The following is a 27,279-nucleotide window of genomic DNA, read 5'->3' as shown; positions in this document are numbered from 1 at the left end:
AGAGGCACGCAGGACACGTGCTGCGCCGTTGCGGCCTCTTTTGACGCCACCACACACCCCCTGTATCTGATGTTCGAGGCCTATTAGGTTGCGTTTCCACTAGAGCGCATCCTCGCACATCTCTGGTGGAATCGCAGGCTAAGAAAGGGACAGTTGGAAGTCATACTCATAAACTCCTCCTGTGCCCATGACGCCGGCGGCGGGCTATCTACTTCTGACGTCACGCACCTGACGGACACGGAGCCGACCTCGACGCTGACGATGTGCTGGCAGGATGGGCAGCGTGCCGGAGTTGTGCGCCGGCCGCGCGCCGCTGCTGCCCCTGCCGTAGTTGGTACACGCCGCCTGTCAGCATGACGTCACCAGCGGGCTGTCTACTTCTGACGTCACGCACCTGACGGACACGGAGCCGACCTCGACGCTGACGATGTGCTGGCAGATGATGGGCAGCGTGCCGGAGTTGTGCGCCGGCCGCACGCGCACGCCCACGCGCCGCTGCTGCCCCTGCCGTAGTTGGTACACGCCGCCCGTCAGCATGTCGCTGCGCTGGCTCACCTGTGCATTAAAGAGATGGATTTAGAGTTCATTTTTGTATAGTTCTTTAAAGTTTGAACAGATATACAGGGTGGAAACGTTAAGTGATCTCACTCGATTATTTCTAAACTATACAAGATACTGATCCTGAAAGTGCTTCACGAGCTCTATCCAACGCTACCAATAATGGGTTACAAAATAAACTGAATCTATCCGAAAATGCAATGTTTCCAGCTTCCATACATTTAGTAAAACCACTGAATATTAAAAACTATACAAGCTATCCAAAAACTGGTTAATGATCCTGAAAGTGCTTCACGAGCTCTATCCAAGGGTACCAATAATAAGTTACAAAATAAACTGTATCTATCCGAAAATTCAATGTTTCCAACTTCCATACATTTAGTACTGCCACAGTCATGGCACTCATGTCTTGATAATATTATAACAAGTAAAGCCTAGTACTCATGTTTTCCATGAATAATTTAAAATAAGAATGCAATTTACGAGTTCATTTTAAGTGATTATTATTTCATAAAAAATTAACACTTAGGTAATATTGTGTGGCTGGCATAGGTACATTTATTATGGAGGCTGAAAACATTGAATTTTCGGATAGATCCAGTTAATTCTGTAACCTATTACTAATACCGAGCTCGTGAAGCACTTTTAGGATCAGTAACCATTTTTTCAATATCTCGTGTAGTTTAGAAATAATCGAGTGAGATCACTTATCGTTTCCACCCTGTAGAATGTCGCTGCCCTGGGTCATGCGAATATACGATTCTGTCCACAGATCACAGAAACTAAATGGAGATGTCCCAAGGGGGCGGCGCCGGTGTCGCAGCAATATGCCCAAAAACAGAACACATTGCTCGTGAAAGCAATGATGACTCAGACCATGCGCTGACGTTCTTCGAACTCTTCCTCTCTCTTTCGTTCTGTAACGAGAATCTCCGTAATATTATAAAAATGTCATACGTTGTTCAATGCAAACATCAGTCACTCATTCATACTTATTCATTCGTTCCTTTTTGACATTCATTCTATTGGAGAGAATCGGACGGATTGCACGTTGGAGTCTATAACCTCCACCCCAAAATTGTTTTATAGCCTGACCAGGAACATAAAAACCCTGGCATAGAGGCGCTTCAATTGCATTTGATAGTGCAACACTGGGTACAGTCGTACCTGTATTAAATTAATAGGCTAACTTTATGTATCAGGATTCANTATTATATTATAGGTAAACTGGTTTAAATAAATTAAATGAAACCATCAATCGAGCAAGTAGGATTTTATTATTATTCATCAATAATCAAATTCTGAACTTGAATATTCAACTACAATGTCTGCTCATGAACGCTTCAAACTCGGTACTTCTTTCCCAATTCCATAAAATTCAATACTTACAAAGTGACAAAAAACTTTAAAATAGGTAGTTGAAACAAACCACAGCTAATTTTCATAGTTGACTGTACTATACGATAAACATGTCAGTCAATTTGACAACCTTTGTCGGAAACATTATTCAATGAAAATATTGTCCGAACCCATAGTATTTCTCTTCGACAAATACTTTAACACATTGTGAACCACTTTTCTTTCACGACTATAAAAAGATTTTAGCAATTTAATTCACAAAATCAATTGCGCACATTTAAAATAAAGTTTGTTTACACTTTGACAGCAATAGACTGACATGCAAGGTGACATGTCAATGAAGTTTTCAGTTACTGTTGCCATTAAAAGAAATTAGTACCATTAATTTTCCGCAACATGGCGAGGGTTTTTATGTTCCTGGTCAGGCTATACAATTATTTACCGTGTGTCAAATGTGTCAATATACGCAATTTGAAATTTACCAAGTGTTTCCATGAACAATACGTCACGCGAACTTTGATTATTATGTAAATATTTAGTAGGCGAATAACTGACATGAAAATTTACCAAATACCCATACAAAAACGTCGAAACGAGATAAAAGTTGACTATGCGTGTGAGAAATAGAAACTAAGTAAGTATTTCTTTAGTACATGACGAGTACAGCGAACGCGCCTTGGCCAGCTGCTGCTGCTCCACCTCCCAGTTGCCGCGCCCGCTAAACCCGGCGGAGCGATGTATTTCTTTAATACTTAAGGTAAAACACGAACCTCAACAGGCGCGTACTCGCCCTGGTCATTGAGCTCGTGGATCTCGACCCAGAGCTCGATCTTGCGCGTGAGCTCGGCCCAGCGGTCGGCCAGCGAGCGCGCCTTGGCCAATTGCTGTTGTTCCACTTCCCAGTTGTATTCCTTAGTACGTGACATAAGGTAAAACACTAACCTCTACTGGCGCGTACTCGCCCTGGTCATTGAGCTCGTGGATCTCGACCCAGAGCTCGATCTTGCGCGTGAGCTCGGCCCAGCGGTCGGCCAGCGAGCGCGCCTTGGCCAATTGCTGCTGCTCCACCTCCCAGTTGTATTTCTTTGGTACATGACATAAGGTACAACACTAACCTCAACTGGCGCGTACTTGCCCTGGTCATTGAGCTCGTGGATCTCGACCCAGAGCTCGATCTTGCGCGTGAGCTCGGCCCAGCGGTCGGCCAGCGAGCGCGCCTTGGCCAATTGCTGTTGTTCCACCTCCCAGTTGTATTTCTTTGGTACACAACATAAGGTCAAACACTAACCTCTACTGGTGAGTACTCGCCCTGGTCATTGAGCTCGTGGATCTCGACCCAGAGCTCGATCTTGCGCGTGAGCTTGGCCCAGCGGTCGGCCAGCGAGCGCGCCTTGGCCAATTGCTGTTGTTCCACCTCCCAGTTGTATTTCTTTAGTGCATGACATAGGTAGAACACTAACCTCTACTGGCGCGTACTTGCCCTGGTCATTGAGCTCGTGGATCTCGACCCAGAGCTCGATCTTGCGCGTGAGCTCGGCCCAGCGGTCGGCCAGCGAGCGCGCCTTGGCCAATTGCTGTTGTTCCACTGGGAGGTCCCAGTTGTATTTCTTTAGTACACGACATAAATCAAGGCGTGGGCAGGCCTCCTACTAGGTGGACCGACGATCTGGTAAGGGTCGCGGGAAGAGCCTGGATGCGGGCAGCGCAGGACCGTTAATTGTGGAAAACCTTGGAGAGGCCTTTTTCCAGCAGTGGACGTCTTTTGGCTGAAACGAACGAACGAACGAACGAACACGACATAAGGTAAAACACTAACCTCTACTGGCGCGTACTCGCCCTGGTCATTGAGCTCGTGGATCTCGACCCAGAGCTCGATTTTGCGCGTGAGCTCGGCCCAGCGGTCGGCCAGCGAGCGCGCCTTGGCCAGCTGCTGCTGCTACACCTCTCAGTTGTGTTTCTTTAGTACATGTTATAAGGTAAAACACTAANAACACTAACCTCTACTGGAGCGTACTCGCCCTGGTCATTGAGCTCGTGGATCTCGACCCAGAGCTCGATCTTGCGCGTGAGCTCGGCCCAGCGGTCGGCCAGCGAGCGCGCCTTGGCCAATTGCTGTTGTTCCACCTCCCAGTTGCCGCGCCCGCGGCTGAAGCCGGCCGAGCGGTGACCCCACACTTCGATGGAGAGGGCGCCCTCTGGGGAAAAAATAAAAATGAAAAAGATGCAATTAGGCCGATAAATAATTATGAAAGTGGCGCGTATTATAATGATTGTATCAGCAGCAGAGTTGAAGGTATTATAGTTAGATCTGTGGCTTATTAAGTCTCCATANGCGAGGATGCGTAAAGAACCAATAGAATCGTTTCATATACCTCGCCTCGGTAAATGAAGCGATTCTATTGGTTTTTTACAAACATCCCCAGCTACGCATCCACACACATCTCTGATGGAAACGCAGGCTAAGAAAGGGGCAGGTGGAGTTCATAAACTCTTCCTGTGCCCATGACGTCACCAGCGGGCTATCTACTTCTGACGTCACGCACCTGACGGACACGGAGCCGACCTCGACGCTGACGATGTGCTGGCAGATGATGGGCAGCGTGCCGGAGTTGTGCGCCGGCCGCACGCGCACGCCCACGCGCCGCTGCTGCCCCTGCCGTAGTTGGTACACGCCGCCCGTCAGCATGTCGCTGCGCTGGCTCACCTGTGCATTAAAGAGATGGATTTAGAGTTCATTTTTGTATAGTTCTTTAAAGTTTGAACAGATATAGAATGTCGCTGCCCTGGGTCATGCGAATATACGATTCTGTCCACAGATCAAAGAAACTAAATGGAGATGTCCCAAGGGGGCGGCGCCGGTGTCGCAGCAATATGCCCAAAAACAGAACACATTGCTCGTGAAAGCAATGATGACTCAGACCATGCGCTGACGTTCTTCGAACTCTTCCTCTCTCTTTCGTTCTGTATATTAATGAGACTCTCCGTAATATTATAAAATTGCCTCACGTCACGCCATCTTTGCAAACTTTGAATATTACGTAAATATTTAGTGGGCGAATAACTGACATGAAAATTGGTCTAATACTCATACAGAAACGTCGAAACGAGATAAAAGTTGACTATGTCAACAAACACAAACTGTGTGCGACAAATACGTAGAAACCAATAATTAAGTAAGTATTTCTTTAGTACATGACATAAGGTAGAACACTAACCTCTACTGGCGCGTACTCGCCCTGGTCATTGAGCTCGTGGATCTCGACCCAGAGCTCGATCTTGCGCGTGAGCTCGGCCCAGCGGTCGGCCAGCGAGCGCGCCTTGGCCAATTGCTGTTGTTCCACCTCCCAGTTGCCGCGCCCGCGGCTGAAGCCGGCCGAGCGGTGACCCCACACTTCGATGGAGAGGGCGCCCTCTGGGGAAAAAATAAAAATGAAAAAGATGCAATTAGGCCGATAAATAATTATGAAAGTGGCGCGTATTATGATGATTGTGTCAGCAGCAGAGTTGAAGGTATTAATAGTTAGATCTGTGGCTTATTAAGTCTCCATAATATAGGTTGAAAGCTACCAGTGAGGCCAGGAAATATTGACCACGAACTGATATCATTTTGTGGGCGCGTAAATTAGCTCATACTTAGTACTGAGTTGGTCCTTGCAAATAATCAAACGATCAGATAGGTTTGGGAAATTCGAGAGAAACAGAAGCAGTCTATTAGAATGAGACAACATAACCTACCAGCACATTGCTCGATGAACTCCTCAGTGAGCGGCAGCGTCAAGTCATGACGGTGCTCGAAACGTAAGGTGTGACCTGCGGCTGGTAACGAGGGAGGAAGCAGCAGTCTGTTAGAGCGAGACAGAGACATAACAATGGCACTTACCAGCGCAGTGCTCTATGAACTACTCAGTGAGCGGCAGCGTAAAATCCTGACGGTGGTCAAAGCGGAAGGTCGCTTGGGGCTGGTAACGAGGAGACGCAGGCGGCAGTGGCAGAGTATCAGCGCACCACTGTACGAGGAAGGCAGCAGTAGTCTATTAGAGTGAGACAGCAGCACCTACCAGCACAGTGCTCGATGAACTCCTCAGTCAACGGCAATGTGAAGTCTTGCCGGTGGTCGAGGCGAAAAGTAGCTTGTGGTTGGTGGCGCGGTGACGCGGGCGCACCACTGTCCAAGGGAGACAGCAGCAGTATGTTAGAGCGAGACAGAGACAGGCACTTACCAGCACAATGCTCGATGAACTCCTCAGTCAACGGCAATGTAAAGTCTTGCCGGTGGTCGAAGCGGAAAGTAGCTTGTAGTTGATGCCTCGGCGAGGCGGGCGGCGGTGGCGGCGTATCAGCGCTCACGTGCGATGGACCACTGTCCGAGGGAGAGAGCAGTAGTCTGTTAGAGTAAGACAGAAGTACTTACCGGCGCAGTGCTCGATGAACTCTTCAGTAAGCGGCAGCGTGAAGTCCTGACGGTGGTCGAAGCGGAAGGTCGCTTGTGGTTGGTGACGCGGTGACGCGGGCGGCGGTGGCGGCGTATCAGCGCTGTCCGAGGGAGACAGCAGCAGTCTGTTAGAGCGAGACAGAGACATAACAGAGGCACTTACCGGCGCAGTGCTCAATGAACTCCTCAGTAAGCGGCAGCATGAAGTCTTGTCGATGGTCGAAACGGAAAGTTGCCTGAGGTTGATGCCGTGGGGACGCAGGCAGCGGTGGTGGCATATCGACGCTGTCCGAAAGAGACAGCAACAATTTGTCAGAGTGAGATAGAACCACTTACCAGCGCAGCGCTCGATGAACTCTTCAGTAAGCGGCAGCGTGAAGTTTTGCCGGTGGTCGAAGCGGTATGTCGCTTGCGGCTGGTGACGAGGGGACGCGGACAGCTTCACTGTCCAAAGGAGATAGCAGCAGTATGTTAGAGCGAGACAGAGACAGAGGCACTTACCAGCACAATGCTCGATGAATTCTTCAGTGAGCGGCAGCGTAAAATCCTGACGGTGGTCGAAACGGAAAGTAGCTTGTGGTTGGTGGCGCGGTGACGCAGGCGGCGGTGGCGGCGTTTCGACGCTGTCCGAAAGAGACAGCAACAATTTGTCAGAGTGAGACAGAACCACTTACCAGCGCAGTGCTCAATGAATTCTTCAGTGAGCGGCAGCGTAAAATCCTGACGGTGGTCGAAACGGAAAGTAGCTTGTGGTTGATGCCTCGGCGAGGCGGGCGGCGGTGGTGGCGTATCAGCGCTGACATGCGGCGGGACTACCACCGGCTCGCCGCCGCATAGCGAGTACTGGCAGAACACGAAGTGCGAGAGCGACGGCGGCAAGCCGGTCGCTTGCTTGATCACCACGCGGATTGTGACCTAATATGGCAAGAAACAGAGTTTTATACATGTAGGAATTGAAATGCGGTAATAGGTATATCTCCAGCTTTATTTGTATTTTCCGGGATAAACCACAAGAAAAGGAAAGTCCTCGCTCCATCGTAATACAATCGTCTTCTCCCAAAATCATATGTTTCTTTCTTACTCATTCACTCATTCATTCCTTCTCACTACCTTGCGTTCCGTTTCACACACCCACATACACTTTAAATTTTATTGTTGTTTTGGATAATCCTTTCTTTAATAGCAACCAAAATCAACTCTTTTTAAATTATTTGACATTGCAACCCCAATTTCCTGGTGAGATTTTTCTATCAATTAATCGCATCTGTATTTTAGATAATAGACTTACTTGTTGAGTGGCAGGATCAGCAGGGTCATCGTCGTCTCGCATGTCACCGGAGCTATCTGACGCTGCCTCACAAATTCTGTCTTGAGGAAACTGGCCGGACACTCGACTCAATTCCACCTAGAAAGAAAAAACAAATTATTAGGTAAATACAACGCATTCGCATGCATATTCATTGATATTTATATAGTAGGTAGGTATTGTGGGATATAAAATATTAGTCTTGCGGTTTCGTAGCGCGAAAAATGACGCGTGAAACCGCATAAACAGAAATTTTGATTATGAATGACAGTCGCCAATTCCGAGAGAAGGCAGTGTTTGACCGGGCTATTTAGGGTTGATTTTTCAATCGTCGGCTTTTAACTCAAGAACAAACTTGTCATTTTGACATATTTTCCATAATGAAACTGTCAATGTGTCAAACTTATTCTTCAGTTAAAAGTTATCCGACGATTGAAAAATCAGCCCTAAGTTGGCTGTTATATTTTATTAGAATCTTGTTGTACCTGTAGTCTCCCGGCCACCTCTCCTTGCTGGCTGATGATGGGCGTGTGGTAGTCCAGAGTCACGTCATGAAACAGTGCTTCAAGGAACACATTGGCGACTCCGATGAGGTTGTGATTCTCCTGCGACTCGTAGAACGGATCGATCGCTTTCTCGTTTGGTTCCTGTGAAATATTGTCGATCTGTGAAATAATGGTCTTCTTATGAACTTTATTTGTCATTTTAAACAGAATGCTTATAATAAAAGATCTGAATACATTCGTCAAAATAGTAGACTATACATTTTTGTTGCAAAAAACATAGAACCTATTACAAATATGAATGATGCTCTCTAGTGGCGACTATAGAAGATGTAATGTGGACAGGCCTCCCACCAGGAGGACTGACAATCTGGTAAAGGTCGCGGGAAGAACCTTTAGAAAGGATTCGGGCAGTGCAGGACCGGTCTTTGTGAAAATTCTTGAAGAATGCCTTCAGTAAACGTCATTTGGCTGAAAAAAAACTATAATCCTCAGCCGCTTTACTATTATAACCAGCTCTGACACAGGCGCCCTCTGGAAGTTTTAGAGCGTACCTCCTCGACCTCTGCGTCGGGCGCCCTCTGCTGGCGGCGGCGCCAGTCGTCGTACATGTCGCGCATGTCCACCAGTTTGTTGTCAAGCTTCTCCATCGACCACACCTGCCCGCCTCGCCCTGGCCGCTTGACCATTATATAGTCTGGTCTGCGAGCACGTATAATTTTGTCCAATGACCCCAAGCTACCCATCCTTATCACTTGCGCGTAATTATGTTGCTGTCGCGCTCGCACACTCACTGCGGGCGCCCGTCGCTCAGTCGCGACAGCAATATAGTTACCCGCGAGAGATAAGGATGGGTAGCTTGGGGTCATTGGACAGAATTCTACGTGCTCACAGACCAGAGCCCCGATTACGGTAATTTTTAACGTCTCCAATCCCGACACGCTTCTCGATTCTGCGATACGATTGGTCGTTCAACAGCGTACGTCAGCTGTTTTGACCAATCGTATCGCAGAATCAGAAGCGCGTCTGGATTGGAAACGTTAAAAGTTATCGTAATCGGGGGGGGGGGGGGGGGGCTGGCTTTAGCTGGATCTGACACAGGCGCCACCTGGAAGTGTATGAGCGTACCTCCTCGACCTCTGCGTCGGGCGCCCTCTGTTGGCGGCGGCGCCAGTCGTCGTACATGTCGCGCATGTCCACCAGCTTGTTGTCCAGCTTCTCCATCGACCACACCTGCCCGCCTCGCCCTGGCCGCTTGACCATTATATAGTTTGGTCTGCGAGCACGTAGAATTTTGCTCACGCGACTGAGCGACGGGCGTCCGCAGTGAGTGTGCGAGCGCGACAGCAACATAATTACGCGCGAGTGATAAGGATGGGTAGCTTGGGGTCATTGGACAGAATTCTACGTGCTCACAGACCGGGCTTTAGCTGGATCTGACACAAGCGCCCTCTGAAAGTGTATGAGCGTACTTCCTCGACCTCAGCGTCGGGCGCCCTCTGCTGGCGGCGGCGCCAGTCGTCGTACATGTCGCGCATGTTCACCAGCTTGTTGTCCAGCTTCTCCATCGACCACACCTGCCCGCCGCGCCCTGGCCGCTTGACCATTATATAGTCTGGTCTGCGAGCACGTAGAATTTTGTCCAATGACCCCTAGCTACCCATCCTTATCGCTCGCGCGTAATTATGTTGCTGTCGCGCTCGCACACTCACTGCGGGCGCCCGTCGCTCAGTCGCGACAGCAATATAATTACGCGCGAGAGATAAGGATGGGTAGCTTGGGGTCTTTGGACAAAATTCTACGTGCTCACAGACCGGGCCTTAGCTGGATCTGACACAAGCGCCCTCTGGAAGTGTATGAGCGTACCTCCTCGACCTCTGCGTCGGGCGCCCTCTGCTGGCGGCGGCGCCAGTCGTCGTACATGTCGCGCATGTCCACTAGTTTGTTGTCAAGCTTCTCCATCGACCACACCTGCCCGCCGCGCCCCGGCCGCTTGACCATTATAGCTGGCTCTGATACGAAGGCACCTCGCTGTAAAAAAGAAATGTATTTTATTTATGAGGTGAGGTGAGTTAACTTGCATTTTACGTGTTATATATTTTTTTGTGAGGTAAAATAGGGAAAGTTGACATCGGCAGGGTTATTACGAAACTTTACAACCAGTTGCTGATTGTACAATGAGGGTTTTCGCGAATGAAAAATCCGCCAGATGGCTTATTTTTGACATGAAATTGACAGATATGTCAAAATCCACCAATCACGCAGCAGTCAGACCCCACATCCACGTCCCGCCATCTAGCGGATCTTTCATTCACGAAAACCCTCATTGCAACGCGACTGCGAAAAATGCATGAAAACTAGCGCCACCTATAAAATCTCTTTCGTTAGTTAACGTAGCATGCAGATTTTTTTGGCTCCATGTAAGTTGTTGGACTATTAAGGTGAACAAGACGGCCTTGAAACACTAACCTTCCTATTTGGGCTTAGATTCTGTGGCGTGATCTGGAGTGACGCTGAGCCTGATATTCCTCCTTATCTCCTCGGATTGGACGTGGCTTTAATATATGAATGTATGTAGTGCATTAGCGAAAAAATGTCCGTAACACAGAACACACTAACCTTCCTATTCGGACTCAGATTCTGCGGCGGGATCTGCAGTGTGACGCTGAACCTGGTGTTCCTTCGCATCTCTTCAGCTAAGAAGTTGGCCTCCTGCACGAGCACCTTGACAAAGAATATGTCCTAGACAAACTAGACTATTCGACACTAACCTTCCTATTCGGGCTCAGGTTCTGCGGCGGGATCTGCAGCGTGACGCTGAACCTGATGTTCCTCCGCATCTCTTCAGCTAAGAAGTTGGCCTCTTGCACGAGCACCTTGACAAAGAATGTCCTACACAAACTGGACTATTCGACACTAACCTTCCTATTCGGACTCAGATTCTGCGGCGGGATCTGCAGTGTGACGCTGAACCTGATGTTCCTCCGCATCTCTTCAGCTAGGAAGTTGGCCTCCTGCACGAGCACCTTGACAAAGAATATGTCCTACACAAACTAGACTATTCGACACTAACCTTTCTATTCGGACTCAGATTCTGCGGCGGTATCTGCAGGGTCACGCTGAACCTGGTGTTCCTCCGCATCTCTTCAGCTAGAAAGTTGGCTTCTTGCACGAGCGCGTTGGCTCGCAATATGTCTGCCTTGAGGCGGCCCAGCGATCGCTTGAAGGTGTCGTCGCGCTCCGCCGCCCAGCGTTCCACGCGCGCCGCGGTTGTGGGGGTACAGGCTGTCATTTTACCTACAGAACAAGTTAGTTTTTTAGTCATTCCATATCGATAGCCTTTTTTACACATAATTTTATTTAATTGACCATATTATTCCAGCAGAGTAGAATAAGACGTAGGAATAATGGATATCGTAAAAGGTGACTAAGGGACAAATATGCGAAGATCAGAAGTCAAAGACCCATGTGATCAGTGGGGGGAGTGTATTTTAATTTTATTTTATTTATCTTTATTAAAGAAACATACAGCCTTATTTGATAAGGCATATCCTCAATTTTCTTGGTCGTGCTCCTTTAGTACACTTTTGGAAGTAAGTTAGTAGGTCCGATCGAGTCATACGTGACTACTATGGCAATGTGGTAATGCCGCAATTTACAGGACTAAAGTCATTCAATGAAAAGACAAACATTTTCTGTGCACTATAACCAAAAAGTTACCAAGTCATTTGAAATTATAGTTTAGTTACTTACCTAATTTCAATGGATCGTACGAGTACGGTGGATATGGTGTTGACGGTGATAGAATATTTCTCAGTTGCTGGAACTGTCTTTCATATTCTTGCCGTTGTTTCTCCAAAGCAACTAAAAGAAAAAGACCAATGTAGTTAATCCTAGGATACACGATTCAGTTTTTCTAAAACATGGTCGGCAATACTCTATCGAATTTACAGTCAACTAATCAATCAGCGAAAATACGCTGGCAGAGCTACACCTTCAAAATCTACAAGCTATTAAGAGATCTTTGTATTTTGTGAGTGATTCTATAACCCAATTAAATTCTACATAGTATGTGACAAATGATGCAATCACATCACACTAGTTTTTAGGGTTTCGTAGTCCTGACAAGGAACCCTTATAGTTTTGATATGTCTGTCTGTCCGAGGTTTTGCTTGGAAACTATTGGCACTAGGGAGCTGTAATTTTGTGGAGGTATGTATATTAATCACGCAGACCAAACGGTAAAATAAAATTTTGAAAAAAAAAACTTGTTTTAATGACAGATATAAGAGTATCTTTGTATCTATCTAGTTCGTACCTTGTTTGTCCTCCTCGTGTTGCTTCTCCAGCCGCGAGATGGCGGTCTGTATGGGGTCGTTGCTGAGCTCATTGAGCATGATCTCGTCGCGCGCGAAGTTATAGTCGATCGGCTGCGCGGGAGTCTGCGGCTCTGATGCTGCGGTCGCTGTGTTAAAGAGATTGAGGTTATCATACTTTATAGTCATTTCTTTATAGTCATTTCTTTATAGTCATGGTAGGGCACAAAAGTTAAGGAGACATGTAAAGTGCCCCATACGGGCTACCTTTTCTATTTTTATTATTTACTATATTTTGACGTTCATAAGTGCCACTTGTAATAAATGTATCTTTCTTTCTTTCTTTCTTTCTTTCTTTCTTACTTGTGGTCTAAACTGAATAAATATTTTTAATTTTTAATTTTAGATTTTTATTTTTTTTTTTAAGTAAGAAGATACTTGGCACACGAATCATGTATTTTTTGTATCGAGGCCCACATGAAAAGGCAGGTTATTTGACCACAATCTTGATGTTAAGTGAGATAAAGTGTAGGGTGGTCCTTAATGGCTCAGTATAAATTAATGCTTGTTATATATTTTTTTCTATTTATGTGCCAAAAAGCTCTCTATATTCTATTAAGTAGCGTACAAATGTGCGTGGCGTACGCTGGTAAGATTTAGTAGATAAGTTTATTAAATGAAAAAACTTAATGAATTTGGATTGGCGTAAACTACTTCTCTTTTGTGGAATGATGGTGTAAAGGAACGTAGAAGTGGTGGTTCCCCCACAGGATTCTGTTAGCATGACCTAGCAGGACTCTTGAGATCCGCACTCCGTTGACGAAGCAGCGTGCGCCATTCAGCGGCTCCATGTGTAAGGCCCCACCCTCGACCACCAACTGACAGTGTAACTNCGGGATTTACTTGTGTAAAAAATACATTAATTACGTAACTTGATATAGCTAAAAGTCTGATCTGAGAAAAAATCAAATAGGTAAATTATACATTATTTCTTTATTATTATAATAATAATAATAATAATCTATGGATCAGATACTTGGCTTGGCCCGTATCTGGTCTAACTTTTACCAGCATTAATGCTGAGATAAAATATATTTACATATAATAATAATAAATACACTTTATTGCACACCAAACAAATAACATAACAGAAGAAAAGGAACACACAAGGTACAATTAGGCGGTCTTATCGCTATGAAGCGATCTCTTCCAGACAACCTATGGTGATATATTATGTATGATGTACTGTCTTAGGTACGATACAACTACGGATTAAGATCGTTTAGTCGACGCAGCGTTGAAATTGTACAGATAAATGCAGTTTGCGCACTCACTACGCGACGTCAAGCAATAAAAACCTAAAATTCGAACGCCAACTTTTTGCTACAACGCTCTTAAACATATTGCTGATTTGGATAATAAAGCCTCGAATTTGTAATGGTAAAAATTAACTATTTTTAATTTTTTTGTTGTGGCAACTCCAATTTAATTTATTTTTGTATTGGCAACCACACTTCTTGGTGAGATAATATTTTAAACTATTATGTTGCATTTTTTACTATAAAATTATCACTTCACGGGATTTATTGCAACAATATCTATTTTAACGGTAAATAATATTTATATTGTTGCAATAAATCCCGTGAAGTGATAATTCTTGGTGAGATATTTTTATTTACGACTATCACCCCCATAATGACTAAACACGGTAGTAATAAAATATGGCTTGGCTCATTTTAAGTCAGCATTTAACAGAAAGTGACTTACTTGTTGTGTGGCGGGATCAGCAGGGTCGTCATCATCTCTCATATCACCAGAGCTGTCTGATGCTGCCTCGCAAATTCTGTCTTGAGGAAACTGGCCAGACACTCGACTCAATTCCACCTGGCAGCAAAAAATCAATATGTTATGATAGTGTAAACGATAAACCGGCGATAAGATTTTACAAATTTAAAAATAAACAACAAAATGAGACTTAGATAGTCAACCTTTGTGAGTCACATGTTATGGACAACTTGTTTAGTAGTAGTATTCTACTTAGTAATTTATGGGTGTACCTGTAGTCTCCCGGCCACCTCTCCCTGCTGGCTGATAATAGGCGTGTGGTAATCCAGTGTCACGTCATGGAACAGTGCTTCAAGGAACACATTGGCGACTCCGATGAGGTTGTGATTCTCCTGCGACTCGTAGAACGGATCGATCGCTTTCTCGTTTGGTTCCTGTGAAATATTGTCGATCTGTGAAATAATGGTCTTCTTATGAACTTTATTTGTCATTTTAAACAGAATGTTTATAATAAAAGATCTGAATACAAATTCATCATCATAGTAAATTATACATTTATGTTGCAAAATAGAACCTATAATGTTTTCGAGTGACGACCATGTGTTGAAAGACTCCCACCAGGAGGACTAACAATCTGGTGAAAGTCGTGGGAAGAACCTGGACGCGGGCATTGCACAACCGGTTGTTGTGGAAATCCTCGATGGAGGCCTTTGTTCAGCAGTGGACGTCATTTAGCTGAAAGGAACTATGATCACCGGCCGCTTCACATTTCAGCCGACTCCGACACAGGAAATGTATGAGCCTGAGTATCTCCACGAGTGCACAAGGGCTGCAGTGCGGGAGGAATAGCGACGGATTGTAAGGCTTGCCACCGGACCGGGTGTGAGTACGGTGTGATGACCACGACCACTCTGGCAAGAGTGTAGCGACAAAGAAGTGAGCTTAGTACCTCCTCGACCTCTGCGTCGGGCGCCCTCTGCTGGCGGCGGCGCCAGTCGTCGTACATGTCGCGCATGTCCACCAGCTTGTTGTCCAGCTTCTCCATCGACCACACCTGCCCGCCGCGCCCCGGCCGCTTGACCATTATACAGGGTGTTAGGTAAATGGGTATATGAGCCGACACTAATCCATGTTAACATGGGCATATAAATGGTATGGTGAAGTCAGAAATTTGATATCATCGTTTTATTTTTTAAATTTTCATACAAAATAAATTTTATAAAATCAGATTTGTATTAAAATTAAAATAATTAAAATGAGGATATTTATTTTCTGACTTCACCATACCATTTATATGCCCATGTTAACATGGGCTACTGTCGGCTCATATACCCATTTACCTAACACCCTGTATAGTCTGGTCTGCGAGCACGTAGAATTTTGTCCAATGACCCCAAGCTACCCATCCTTATCGCTCGCGCGTAATTATGTTGCTGTCGCGCTCGCACACTCACTGCGGACGCCCGTCGCTCAGTCGCGACAGCAATATAATTACGCGCGAAAGATAAGTATGGGTAGCTTGGGGTCATTGGACAGAATTCTACGTGCTCACAGACCGGGCTTTAGCTGGATCTGACACAAGCGCCCTCTGGAAGTGTTAAAGCGTACCTCTTCGACCTCAGCGTCGGGCGCCCTCTGCTGGCGGCGGCGCCAGTCGTCGTACATGTCGCGCATGTCCACCAGCTTGTTGTCCAGCTTCTCCATCGACCACACCTGCCCGCCGCGCCCCGGCCGCTTGACCATTATACAGGGTGTTAGGTAAATGGGTATATGAGCCGACACTAATCCATGTTAACATGGGCATATAAATGGTATGGTGAAGTCAGAAATTTGATATCATCGTTTTATTTTTTAAATTTTCATACAAAATAAATTTTATAAAATCAGATTTGTATTAAAATTAAAATAATTAAAATGAGGATATTTATTTTCTGACTTCACCATACCATTTATATGCCCATGTTAACATGGGCTACTGTCGGCTCATATACCCATTTACCTAACACCCTGTATAGTCTGGTCTGCGAGCACGTAGAATTTTGTCCAATGACCCCAAGCTACCCATCCTTATCGCTCGCGCGTAATTATGTTGCTGTCGCGCTCGCACACTCACTGCGGACGCCCGTCGCTCAGTCGCGACAGCAATATAATTACGCGCGAAAGATAAGTATGGGTAGCTTGGGGTCATTGGACAGAATTCTACGTGCTCACAGACCGGGCTTTAGCTGGATCTGACACAAGCGCCCTCTGGAAGTGTTAAAGCGTACCTCTTCGACCTCAGCGTCGGGCGCCCTCTGCTGGCGGCGGCGCCAGTCGTCGTACATGTCGCGCATGTCCACCAGCTTGTTGTCCAGCTTCTCCATCGACCACACCTGCCCGCCTCGCCCCGGCCGCTTGACCATTATATAGTCTGGTCTGCGAGCACGTAGAATTTTGTCCAATGACTTCCTTATCGCTCGCGCATAATTATGTTGCTGTCGCGCTCGCACACTCACTGAGGACGCCCGTCGCTCAGTCGCGACAGCAATATAATTACGCGCGAGAGATAAGGATGGGTAGCTTGGGGTCATTGGACTGAATTCTACGTGCTCACAGACCGGGCTTTAGCTGGATCTGACACAGGCGCCCTCTGGAAGTGTTAAAGCGTACCTCCTCGACCTCTGCGTCGGGCGCCCTCTGCTGGCGGCGGCGCCAGTCGTCGTACATGTCGCGCATGTCCACCAGTTTGTTGTCAAGCTTCTCCATCGACCACACCTGCCCGCCTCGACCCGGCCGCTTGACCATTACCAGAGTAAATACAAATGAGTAGGTTATCTTCATAGAAACGCACCGAGCGCGGTTTCTATATGAGCGCGCGCCAATACAGCGCCAATGAGGGCTATCGTTTTTATACTTAACAGTTGGCACCCCTGGCGATTGACAGGACCTTACTCTACAGTGGCGCCATCTTGATGAGTGAAAATGCGATAGTCCTCCTACCACTTTAGCGCTCACCAGTTGGTGCCACGGTCTTCGCTACTAGCAAGTGACAGGACCTTACTCTACAGTGGCGCAAACTGGTGAGCGCTAAAACGATAGCCCTCATTAGCGCACCTCACCGCTAATCCACGCTAAATTTTGTCAGTGTGTGCGTGCGCGCGCTTACATACAAACCGCACTCGGGCGTTTCTATGAAGATGACCTACTCATTTGTATTTAGTCTGCCATTACAGCCGGGTCTGACACAAGCGCCCTCTGGAAGTGTTAAAGCGTACCTCCTCGACCTCAGCGTCGGGCGCCCTCTGCTGGCGGCGGCGCCAGTCGTCGTACATGTCGCGCATGTTTGTTGTTTGTTTGCGCACTAGTTTATTGTCAAGCTTCTCCATCGACCACACCTGCCCGCCTCGACCTGGCCGCTTGACCATTACATAGTCTGGTCTGCGAGCACGTAGAATTTTGTCCAATGACCCCTAGCTACCCATCCTTATCGCTCGCGCGTAATTATGTTGCCGTCGCGCTCGCACACTCACTGCGGACGCCCGTCGCTCAGTCGCGACAGCAATATAATTACGCGCGAGAGATAAGGATGGGTAGCTTGGGGTCATTGGACAAAATTCTACGTGCTCACAGACGGGGCTTTAGCTGGGTCTGACACAAGCGCCCTCTGGAAATGTATGAGCGTACCTCCTCGACCTCTGCGTCGGGCGCCCTCTGCTGGCGGCGGCGCCAGTCGTCGTACATGTCGCGCATGTCCACCAGCTTGTTGTCCAGCTTCTCCATCGACCACACCTGCCCGCCGCGCCCCGGCCGCTTGACCATTATGGCTGGCTCTGACACGAAGGCACCTCGCTGTAAAAAAAGAAATGTATTTTATTTGTGAGGTGAGGTGAGTTAACTTGCATTTTACGTGTTTTATATTTTTTTGTGAGGTAAAATAAGGAAAGTTGACATCGGCAGGGTTATTACGAAACTTTACAACCAGTTGCTGAATGTACAATTGCAACGCGACTGCGAAAATTTTATGAAAACTAGCGCCACCTATAAAATCTCGAAGCTTTTGTTAGTTGGCGTAGCATGCAGACTATCAATTCGAGACTTTTTTAGTCCTCTTATTGCGGACTAAAGGAATTTGGTCGTAGTTACCGTAGCCGAAAGCGGCTTGGGAGTATATATTAAGGAGAACAAGACGGCTTTAAAACACTAACCTTCCTATTTGGGCTTAGATTCTGTGGCGTGATCTGGAGTGACGCTGAGCCTGATATTCCTCCTTATCTCCTCGGATTGGACGTGGCTTTAATATATGAATGTATGTAGTGCATTAGCGAAAAAATGACCGAAACACAGAACACACTAACCTTCCTATTAGGGCTCAGATTCTGCGGCGGGATCTGCAGGGTCACGCTGAACCTGGTATTCCTTCGCATTTCTTCAGCCAAGAAGTTGGCTTCTTGCACAAGCGCGTTGGCTCGCAATATGTCTGCCTTGAGGCGGCCCAGCGATCGCTTGAAGGTGTCGTCACGTTCCGCTGCCCAGCGTTCCACGCGAGCCGCGGTTGTGGGGGTACAGGCTGTCATTTTACCTACAGGACAAGTCAATTAATTTTAGTCTTAATATTTGTGTACAATAAAAGACAATCGTTACTGACTGAATAATGTATCAGTAGACAGCTCAAACCTGAACGGTTTGCATTGAAAGACACGCAGATTGTTATATGACTAAGAAAGGATTTCCCAAAATGCACCCCTTCAGGGATTTAAATGGGGGTCCAAAATAGGTACGTGAAAGTCACGAGAGCAATGCCGCAGGAAAAGCTAGTAATTTTAAAGTAGTACTTACTATTAGTTTGGTAATGGTATTTAGTAAAATTACTTACCTAATTTCAATGGATCGTACGAGTACGGTGGATATGGTGTTGACGGTGATAGAATGTTTCTCAGTTGCTGAAACTGCCTTTCATATTCTTGTCGTTGTTTCTCCAATGCAACTGAAAAAGAGAAAAAATATTTTAAATAATGCTACGATACACGATTGATTCAGTTTTTAAATATGGCCGGCAATAATCTATCGAATTTACAGCCAACTAATTAATCAGCGAAAATACGCTGGTCTACGCTATCTTTGTATTTTGTACACTAGTGATTCTTTACCCTAATTAAATTCTACATAATTATTATGTGACAAAATGTAGCAATCACATCACACTAGTTTTTGTTTTAAACTTTCATGGTCACTAACATAATTATTATTACTGACGGGATTGCTACGTACCTTAATTCAGTTACTCCATGACCATGGCGCTTGCAACAGTGTCGAAATATCGGAAACTCAAAATTAAGGCACATGGTAGCAATCCCGCAAGTAATAATAATTACACTAGTTTTTTTGATGCGTCTCGGTTTTATGCCATTATTTTTTTATTTATTTTAAATGACACTTAAAAGGGTATCTTTGTATCTAGTTCGTACCTTGTTTGTCCTCCTCGTGTTGTTTCTCCAGCCGCGAGATGGCGGTCTGTATGGGGTCGTTGCTGAGCTCATTGAGCATGATCTCGTCGCGCGCGAAGTTATAGTCGATCGGCTGCGCGGGAGTCTGCGGCTCTGATGCTGCGGTCGCTGGGGGACAGAGATAGAGGTTATGATATCATGTTGCTTATTAAAATAAAATAAGGTAAAGTATACTTGTATAAACCTTCCATGAAACTTGTTTATGTTTGTTGCTAATAGATGTCACTGTATTTTGAGGGACGAAAAGCTGTACCGCGGTGTCCAGATTTTTTCAAAAGGACTCAAGAACTGGAGAAAACTACGTTTGGGTAAGTCTCTACTTTCTCTGAACCTTTGACAACATTGTGAACCATTGACAACCTGTGTCAAGCAATAAATTGTCACCTACATATTGACGTCTTATTTATACCTAGATAAGAGTCCCTTAAGTGCGCCGAGAGTATCCGTGGTTTATTCAATACTCACAAGATTAAGTGGATACTTAAGCTTGAGAGCTTACTACTTTAAACTTAACCTTGTTTTCTTTTTTTTTAATATTTGCATTAGGAACAGAGTAACTCATTTTTAAATTCCTTTAAAATTGTAATCAGCTGACTTCACATGCAATTGAGGCTCCGAACATCAACACTATTAGATAAGTTTTGTATTGAAGAAAGTTTTGGCCAATGGATTTCATCGTGGTAATTAGGAGGATGGCAGTGGATTAAGCTCCTAATTTACTCTGTAAGAGTTTAAGATCTTTTAAAACGTCTTTTTGGAATACTCCAGTCACGAGGCACCCTTAAAATTCAACTTACTGGTGGTCTTGGGGCAGTTGACACGGAAGAAGTGGTGGTTCCCCCACAGAATCCTGTCAGCGTGTCCGAGCAGGACTCTTGAGATCACGGGCGCTCCGTTGACGAAGCAGCGCGCGCCATTCAGCGGCTCCATGTGTAGGGCGCCGCCCTCCACCACCAGCGACAGTATAATTCAACTTACTGGTAGTCTTTGGGTAGTTGACGCGGAAGAAATGGTGGTTCCCCCACAAAATCCTATCAGCGTGGCCGAGCAAGACTCTTGAAATCACGGGCAGTTAACGAAGCAGCGCGCGCCATTCAACGGCTCCATGTGTAGGGCGACGCCCTCCACCACCAGCGACAGTATAATTCAACTTACTGGTAGTCTTGGGGCAGTTGACACGGAAGAAGTGGTGGTTCCCCCACAGGATCCTGTCAGCGTGGCCGAGCAGGACTCGTGAGATCACTGGTGCTCCGTTGACGAAGCAGCGCGCGCCATTCAGCGGCTCCATGTGTAGGGCGCCGCCCTCCACCACGAGCGACCGTATAATTCCAACTTACTGGTAGTCTTGGGGCAGTTGACGCGGAAGAAGTGGTGGTTCCCCCACAGAATCCTGTCAGCGTGGCCGAGTAGGACTCGTGAGATCACGGGCGCTCCGTTGACGAAACAGCGCGCGCCATTCAGCGGCTGCATGTGTAGGGCGCCGCCCTCACCTACCAGCTGACAGTATAACTCAACTTACTAGTGGTCTTAGGGCAGTTGACGCGGAAGAAGTGGTGGTTCCCCCACAGGATCCTGTCAGCGTGGCCAAGAATAACCCTTGATATCACTGGTGCTCCGTTGACGAAGCAACGCGCGTCATTGAGTGGCTCCATGTGTAGGGCGCCGCCCTCTACCACCAGCTATATTGTAACTCAACTTACTGGTAGTCTTGGGGCAGTTGACGCGGAAGAAGTGGTGGTTCCCCCACAGAATCCTGTCAGCGTGGCCGAGTAGGACTCGTGAGATCACGGGCGCTCCGTTGACGAAACAGCGCGCGCCATTCAGCGGCTCCATGTGTAGGGCGCCGCCCTCACCTACCAGCTGACAGTATAACTCAACTTACTAGTGTTCTTAGGGCAGTTGACGCGGAAGAAGTGGTGGTTCCCCCACAGGATCCTGTCAGCGTGGCCAAGAATAACCCTTGATATCACTGGTGCTCCGTTGACGAAGCAACGCGCGTCATTGAGTGGCTCCATGTGTAGGGCGCCGCCCTCTACCACCAGCTATATTGTAACTCAACTTACTGGTAGTCTTGGGGCAGTTGACGCGGAAGAAGTGGTGGTTCCCCCACAGAATCCTGTCAGCGTGGCCGAGCAGGACTCTTGAGATCACGGGCGCTCCGTTGACGAAACAGCGCGCGCCATTCAGAGGCTCCATGTGTAGGGCGCCGCCCTCCACCACCAATTGGCAGTGCTGTGGCTGGATGCCTAAGCCTGATAGCTGGATGTCGGCTGAACTGTCCGCGCCGACTAGGGTTCGATCCTGGAATGGAAGACCACGATTTAAAAAAGATATAATAAAGGACAATTCAAACATAAATGCCTTTATTTCTAAGGAATAATATGAACTAGAAAATACTCTGGTATACTATGAAGCTCGAATTCTTCTACCAGATATTGCTATACTTTTCTTTAATTTATAATGGGTTCATTTTTGATTACAAACTCACTCAAAGATGCTGATGGAGCGAACTTGCCCAGAAATGTTGTTATTTAGGTAACTAAGTAAAAAATACGTAACAAATACTGTTGTTTTATTAAGTTGTTCTACAAGAGAATTCATCATACAACTTTACCTTTAGATAGTATACGAGTAGTTCGTTGAGCGATGGATCTGCGTTGAGGTTGACGAGATAGTATTTGTTCTTCTCAACTTTGATGCCGCTCGCTTGGACGCTTATGCCCATCTTCTCTAGGGCTTGCTGTCTTTCGCTTTGTATCCGACCTATAAAAAAATATCAATATAATTATTTTTTATTCAGTGAACAGAGAACGCCAAGCTATCGGGCCAGCGTCGGGATTGTAGTGTAGGCCAAATTCTATATTTGCCTCTGGTAAATTATTTTATTTTATTAGGGACAACAAAAAATTGTACAAACGGTTTTACAAAAAGTCTTACAGATATATCTTAAATAAATTAAAGACAGTCGATCTCCTGCGGTGAAGAGTAATTAACCTGATGATAATTATGACGGTGAAGAGAGAGGTAACAGAAATCCAGGCAAAATTATTAGTGCACGTTGCCTGCCATAAGAGCGAATAATTTCAGTAAAAAGTAGTAATGTATGGGAAAGTTCCGTACCAGTTTCAACGAGTTTCTCTTCCCAGGTCCTGGACATCTCCTTCATCAGATGTTCACTTTGAGCCAACTGTTCGTGGACGTCTTCACCCACGGGGGAACCCTGTAACCAAAAACATATTGATATTCATTCTTTCAGCAACCATCATACAAAAAGTATCGTCTCGACGAGTCCAAAAACGTTTAAAATGTTATTTGGTTTTGTGAACAGCTTTGCAGTAGTTAGATTTAATCGAAATGCGATAAAAATAGTTAATATGTTACAAATTGAATTGATAACAATAATTAATTCAAGTAGTGGAAAAACAAAACAAAAGAGGAACGAAATTGGTCGATGAAAAATAATAATGAAATTTCGTGGTGGCCAGTGTCACGCGGTCAAGGAGTTCGACCTATGCTGCTAACTGCTAACACAAAAGTTGTTGCAGTACGAGTAGCTTGATTGGCAACTGTTTTATTTTTTTTCTCCACCTTTTTGGGATGGGTTATTATTACATCTGTTATGCGGGCCTCAGCCAAGCTTAACAGCGTTGAATGACAATATTATTATTATATTTAAAAACAAATGGCCAAACTGCTTAGCAGTATCTCTGCAATTTAGTCTTGTTTTATACATACCGTGGCATACTTGAGCATCTCCTTCAGAGCTTCGACTTCTTGCCGCAGCTCCCTGATGATCCTCGCGTTGGGGTCCTCGTTGACGACAGCGTGGTTAACGATTCGCTTCGCCCGGTCAGCGTAGCGAAGCGTCGATAGCGTCTCCTCGTAGTTGTCCGCCGCTGGCGATATGGTCGCCACCTGGGTACGGGGGCATTGGTAATGGTATAAGCTTGGTAGTATCATAACTAGTGTAATCAGTCATAAGTAAACAAGAACCGGAGCATAAAGGTGCTATGGTAAACTTGGTAATTCGAAAGATAAGCAAGCAACTTTTCTCCTCGAAAAATAAAGGTTCAATTATCCAGTAGCTCCAGCCTTTCTAGACTATTGTAAGTAATATTCGTGACTGATCAAATTCCGTAATCACATTGCTAAGTCTTTTTAGGGCTGATTTGACCATCGTCGGATAACTTTTATCTGAAGAATAAACTTGTCATTTTGACATATTTCCCATACCTACTGAAACTGTCAATGTGCCAAGCTTATTCTTCAGATAAAAGTTATCCGACGATGGTAAAATCAGCCTTTAGACTGTTTTTATTTTGTAAAGCGATCGAGAAATACATTTATAATCTTCTACCAATATGACTTTGTCTAGATAACAAATGTATGTGGACGTTTCTTGGCGTACAGGAACCTAAGTTATGTTTCTTTTTATTGACCGTAAGTAAGAAAGGTTAGTACTTCATTATAGAGAACAGTACAATAATCACGTACCATAACAGTCTTACTGTTCCCCCCAAGGTTGTCTTTAAGCAGCCACGTGAGCACAGAGTCTCTGTAGGGCACGAACTTGTCCTTGTTGGGCTTGCCCGACGACTGGTCCGCCAGCTTGGAGATTACCAGGCCGAGGGTCGTGAGGGACCTGGGGAACAAAGTTATTATAAAAAACTACCCTCCTTCTGGCACAGTCGGTTAAAATGGAGGCAATTATCTAACAAGAAAATGGGCAGAACCTGTATTGGACCAAAATAGACAAATACTTTATACCTAATAGATAATAATAAATCAGTAAGGGTTTCAGAGTCACGCGGATCGCCCGCGCCTGCTATCCGCGCGTCTCGTAATAAGCCCGCGGAGATATTGTAAATAAGGTGTTTGAGTGTATCTTACTTTTCAATAGAATTGAAACTTACCCAATCTTTCACAAGCACACCACCTTATTCATTAAACAAACAAGACTTTCTTTGTGTGAAAACCGACAGAATATAGTATAGAAAATCGATGGCTTGCGTGCCTACCTACCCTCATAGACTTACCTGCACTCTAGCTTGAACACCTTATTTATGAATATTGCACGGACACAGCGAGTTTACAGCTTATATGAAGGATTTATGTGACATTTTGAACCAGAAGTAAGCCAAGAGCGTGCTGCCGTTTAAGTTGGCGTCGTGATTTGTCAGCAATAGTCACGCTATGGTTTAGAAACTAATTAGTAGAGCCAGCCCGACTACCGGCTTGCCGCAAGGCGGTGCAAAAGTCGACTGAAATATTTTTCGAATTTACTTGTTCCACACACGCCTACGATGTGGTTAAATAATGGTATAAGTATCAATAACAGAGCTCGAATACGAGCGGGAGGGAGAAGCAAACAGAATGTCGATTTTTTAATTTCCGTTGTACAAAGGCAGCCGTTGTATTGTAATTTGCATGTGTAGAGGCTTAGTATAATTAATTTATAATGTATACTGGGATTCGGGTTGGTAACTTTAGTTAAAATGTGTGAATACAACAATGGACTAAACTGAAATGGTTAAATTCTTTGTACCTTACTGTACTTGGTACATTTCTGGTTGATTTTAGTACACAGTACGGCATTGTATAATAGTACATAGTATCAAGGTAGTGTCACTCTTCTAGCACCTATCTAGGCCACTTATTTTGAGTCATGGTCCAGCTTGGCCATACTATCGCTGCTCACAGCGTCTGCGTGAGGACTTACTTGTTGATATTGGAACCCTCCTTCAGCCGGTCGCCCACCGCGCCGGTCTTGACAGCTTACTCTGATCCAGCTAAGTCCACCAGCGACAGCCTGGCGACTTTCTCGCCAGTGACACCATTCACAGCGTCTGGGTGAGCACTTACTTGTTGATATTGGAGCCTTCCTTTAGCTGGTCGCCCACCACGCCCGTCTTGACGGCTCGCTCGGACCCAGCTAAGTCAACCAGCGACAGCCTGGCTACTTTCTCTCCAGGAATTTCGGTCGAGCGTCTGCGTAAGAACTTACTTGTTGATATTGGATCCTTCCTTCAGCCGGTCACCCACTGCGCCAGTCTTGACGGCTCGCTCGGAGCCAGCTAAGTCCACCAGCGACAGCCTGGCGACTTTTTCGCCAGTGACACCTGTCGCAGCGTCACACAGCGTCTGCGTAAGGACCACGCTGAACACCGCGTGTGACCGGGATGACTCGCTGTTCATGTTTGTGGCAGCCACTGTCCGGGATTTGTTGCCTTCAGTCATTAGGTTGTCGATGTCCTGTTGACAATAATAATAGACAATTTAGACAAGTTACTTTATGGATAATAAGACTGCATAAAAGAGTCGGGCGGCATCATATCATGTCAAGAGGAACACGTTGCGAATAGAAATAAAATGTCTGTATTTTAATCGTAAAAGAAAGCTCGTGACTATTCCCACCTCTCGTTCCCACCGCTGCATCTCCTGTGTAGCCAGGATCTACAGCTTGACCGCCTCTAAAAACCCAACCAGTGAAGGTCAAGTTTGTCCCGGGAGAAAGTTAAACTGTCATTGGACCCGCAACGAAATTAATCAGAAGAACGCGAAAGCTCGTAAGATATGAAAGAATGTTAATTCAACCCCCATTAATGAATGAATAGATTATAGATACTTTATTGCACTCCACACAAAATCCAATCCAGTACAGTTATATTAAATTGTAAAAAACATCAAAGGTTATCTAAATGACAGATAGAAGGCAAACTCAAACTTTCACAAAGGACGTTAATGAGTTTGCAGCTGTGTACAAAACATCCAAGAAAGCGCTAGCCTCCCTAGACATACTTCTAAAATGAACTAATATTTACATTTTCCTCGAAACGCTACTTCAGCAACTCTACCTTTAGGTGAGGGATTATAAATACCAAGAAACTTCATAGAGCAACATTACGATAGCTTAATTTTAAGGGCTTAGACTTAGAGTAAACAGTGGATCTACTACGAAACGTGATTCCCGCATACTTCCGGGACGTAGACATAACCTGTCGCATTCGCTCAAGAAGGGCAGAAAGAGACGCATAGATCCGAACTAAAGAACACAGTGTTTAGAGTAGTCCCCTAGAACTTCATCCAATATTGTGACGACGCACAGTAGTTTGATTTTAAAAATAGGTGGACATAGGATCGAAAGTCATAATTTCATCGAAACAAAAATTGTTTTGGATAGTATTTTGAATGCTGATCAACATTTGTTATTATGCATTTTTCGTAAAAACGAGCCTTTCATGCTTAAAAAAAATATGACAAAAAAATTTGTATGGAGAAAAATCGTTTTTATTTTTTTTCTGGCCACTGTTGCAAACTGTAGCGGTCAAACCTTATGTAGTCGTAAGTACCTATGGTGTCTAATATTACTACATAAAAATTTTATGCGGGCACGCGCGGCGAAGCGAGTAATGGACATGCAAAATTTTAAATATTTTTATTTATGGATTATTGATTTTAATGCACTTAAAGTAATTATTAATAGGAAAATAGACTTAGTCTAACTTAGTACAGCCCCCTATTACCTCACTTCACACTA

The 27,279-nt window shown here is 45.5% G+C and overlaps 2 protein-coding genes across 2 annotated transcripts in view; both read right to left on the bottom strand.

Moving 5' to 3' along the window:
• The window catches only part of LOC114361297 (uncharacterized), a gene marked incomplete at its 5' end in the record, with an annotated part of 68,103 nt that extends 42,109 nt beyond the window's left edge, over positions 1-25,994 (bottom strand). The window contains 25 exons of the mRNA XM_028316291.1: positions 4,461-4,621; positions 5,133-5,329; positions 7,024-7,264; positions 7,638-7,754; positions 8,141-8,320; positions 8,713-8,860; positions 9,267-9,412; positions 9,631-9,756; positions 10,025-10,189; positions 11,232-11,455; positions 11,912-12,022; positions 12,477-12,623; positions 13,262-13,352; positions 14,242-14,358; positions 14,532-14,693; positions 17,923-18,087; positions 18,594-18,817; positions 19,112-19,222; positions 19,704-19,850; positions 21,806-22,043; positions 22,357-22,505; positions 22,863-22,962; positions 23,478-23,657; positions 24,237-24,384; positions 25,747-25,994. Of these exons, the coding sequence (XP_028172092.1) occupies positions 4,461-4,621; positions 5,133-5,329; positions 7,024-7,264; positions 7,638-7,754; positions 8,141-8,320; positions 8,713-8,860; positions 9,267-9,412; positions 9,631-9,756; positions 10,025-10,189; positions 11,232-11,455; positions 11,912-12,022; positions 12,477-12,623; positions 13,262-13,352; positions 14,242-14,358; positions 14,532-14,693; positions 17,923-18,087; positions 18,594-18,817; positions 19,112-19,222; positions 19,704-19,850; positions 21,806-22,043; positions 22,357-22,505; positions 22,863-22,962; positions 23,478-23,657; positions 24,237-24,384; positions 25,747-25,994 (4,043 nt within the window). The remainder of the gene's footprint in view (positions 1-4,460; positions 4,622-5,132; positions 5,330-7,023; positions 7,265-7,637; positions 7,755-8,140; positions 8,321-8,712; positions 8,861-9,266; positions 9,413-9,630; positions 9,757-10,024; positions 10,190-11,231; positions 11,456-11,911; positions 12,023-12,476; positions 12,624-13,261; positions 13,353-14,241; positions 14,359-14,531; positions 14,694-17,922; positions 18,088-18,593; positions 18,818-19,111; positions 19,223-19,703; positions 19,851-21,805; positions 22,044-22,356; positions 22,506-22,862; positions 22,963-23,477; positions 23,658-24,236; positions 24,385-25,746) is intronic.
• On the bottom strand, positions 313-2,851 carry LOC114361296 (kinesin-like protein KIF13A). Its single transcript, XM_028316290.1, has 2 exons — positions 2,688-2,851; positions 313-555 (listed from the first exon to the last, which is right to left on the bottom strand). Exons 1-2 carry the CDS (start codon positions 2,841-2,843, stop codon positions 349-351), a joined length of 363 nt encoding a protein of 120 aa, XP_028172091.1. The 5' UTR covers positions 2,844-2,851; the 3' UTR covers positions 313-348.
• Positions 25,995-27,279: the final 1,285 nt, after the last annotated feature.

Source organism: Ostrinia furnacalis, unplaced genomic scaffold, assembly GCF_004193835.3.
Source record: "Ostrinia furnacalis isolate ACB-3 unplaced genomic scaffold, ASM419383v2 OfSCF5501, whole genome shotgun sequence".
In the NCBI taxonomy this organism is placed as follows: domain Eukaryota; kingdom Metazoa; phylum Arthropoda; class Insecta; order Lepidoptera; family Crambidae; genus Ostrinia; species Ostrinia furnacalis.
The sequence above is the reverse complement of the archived record's forward strand: the minus strand, read 5'-3'. Positions and strand labels throughout refer to the sequence as shown.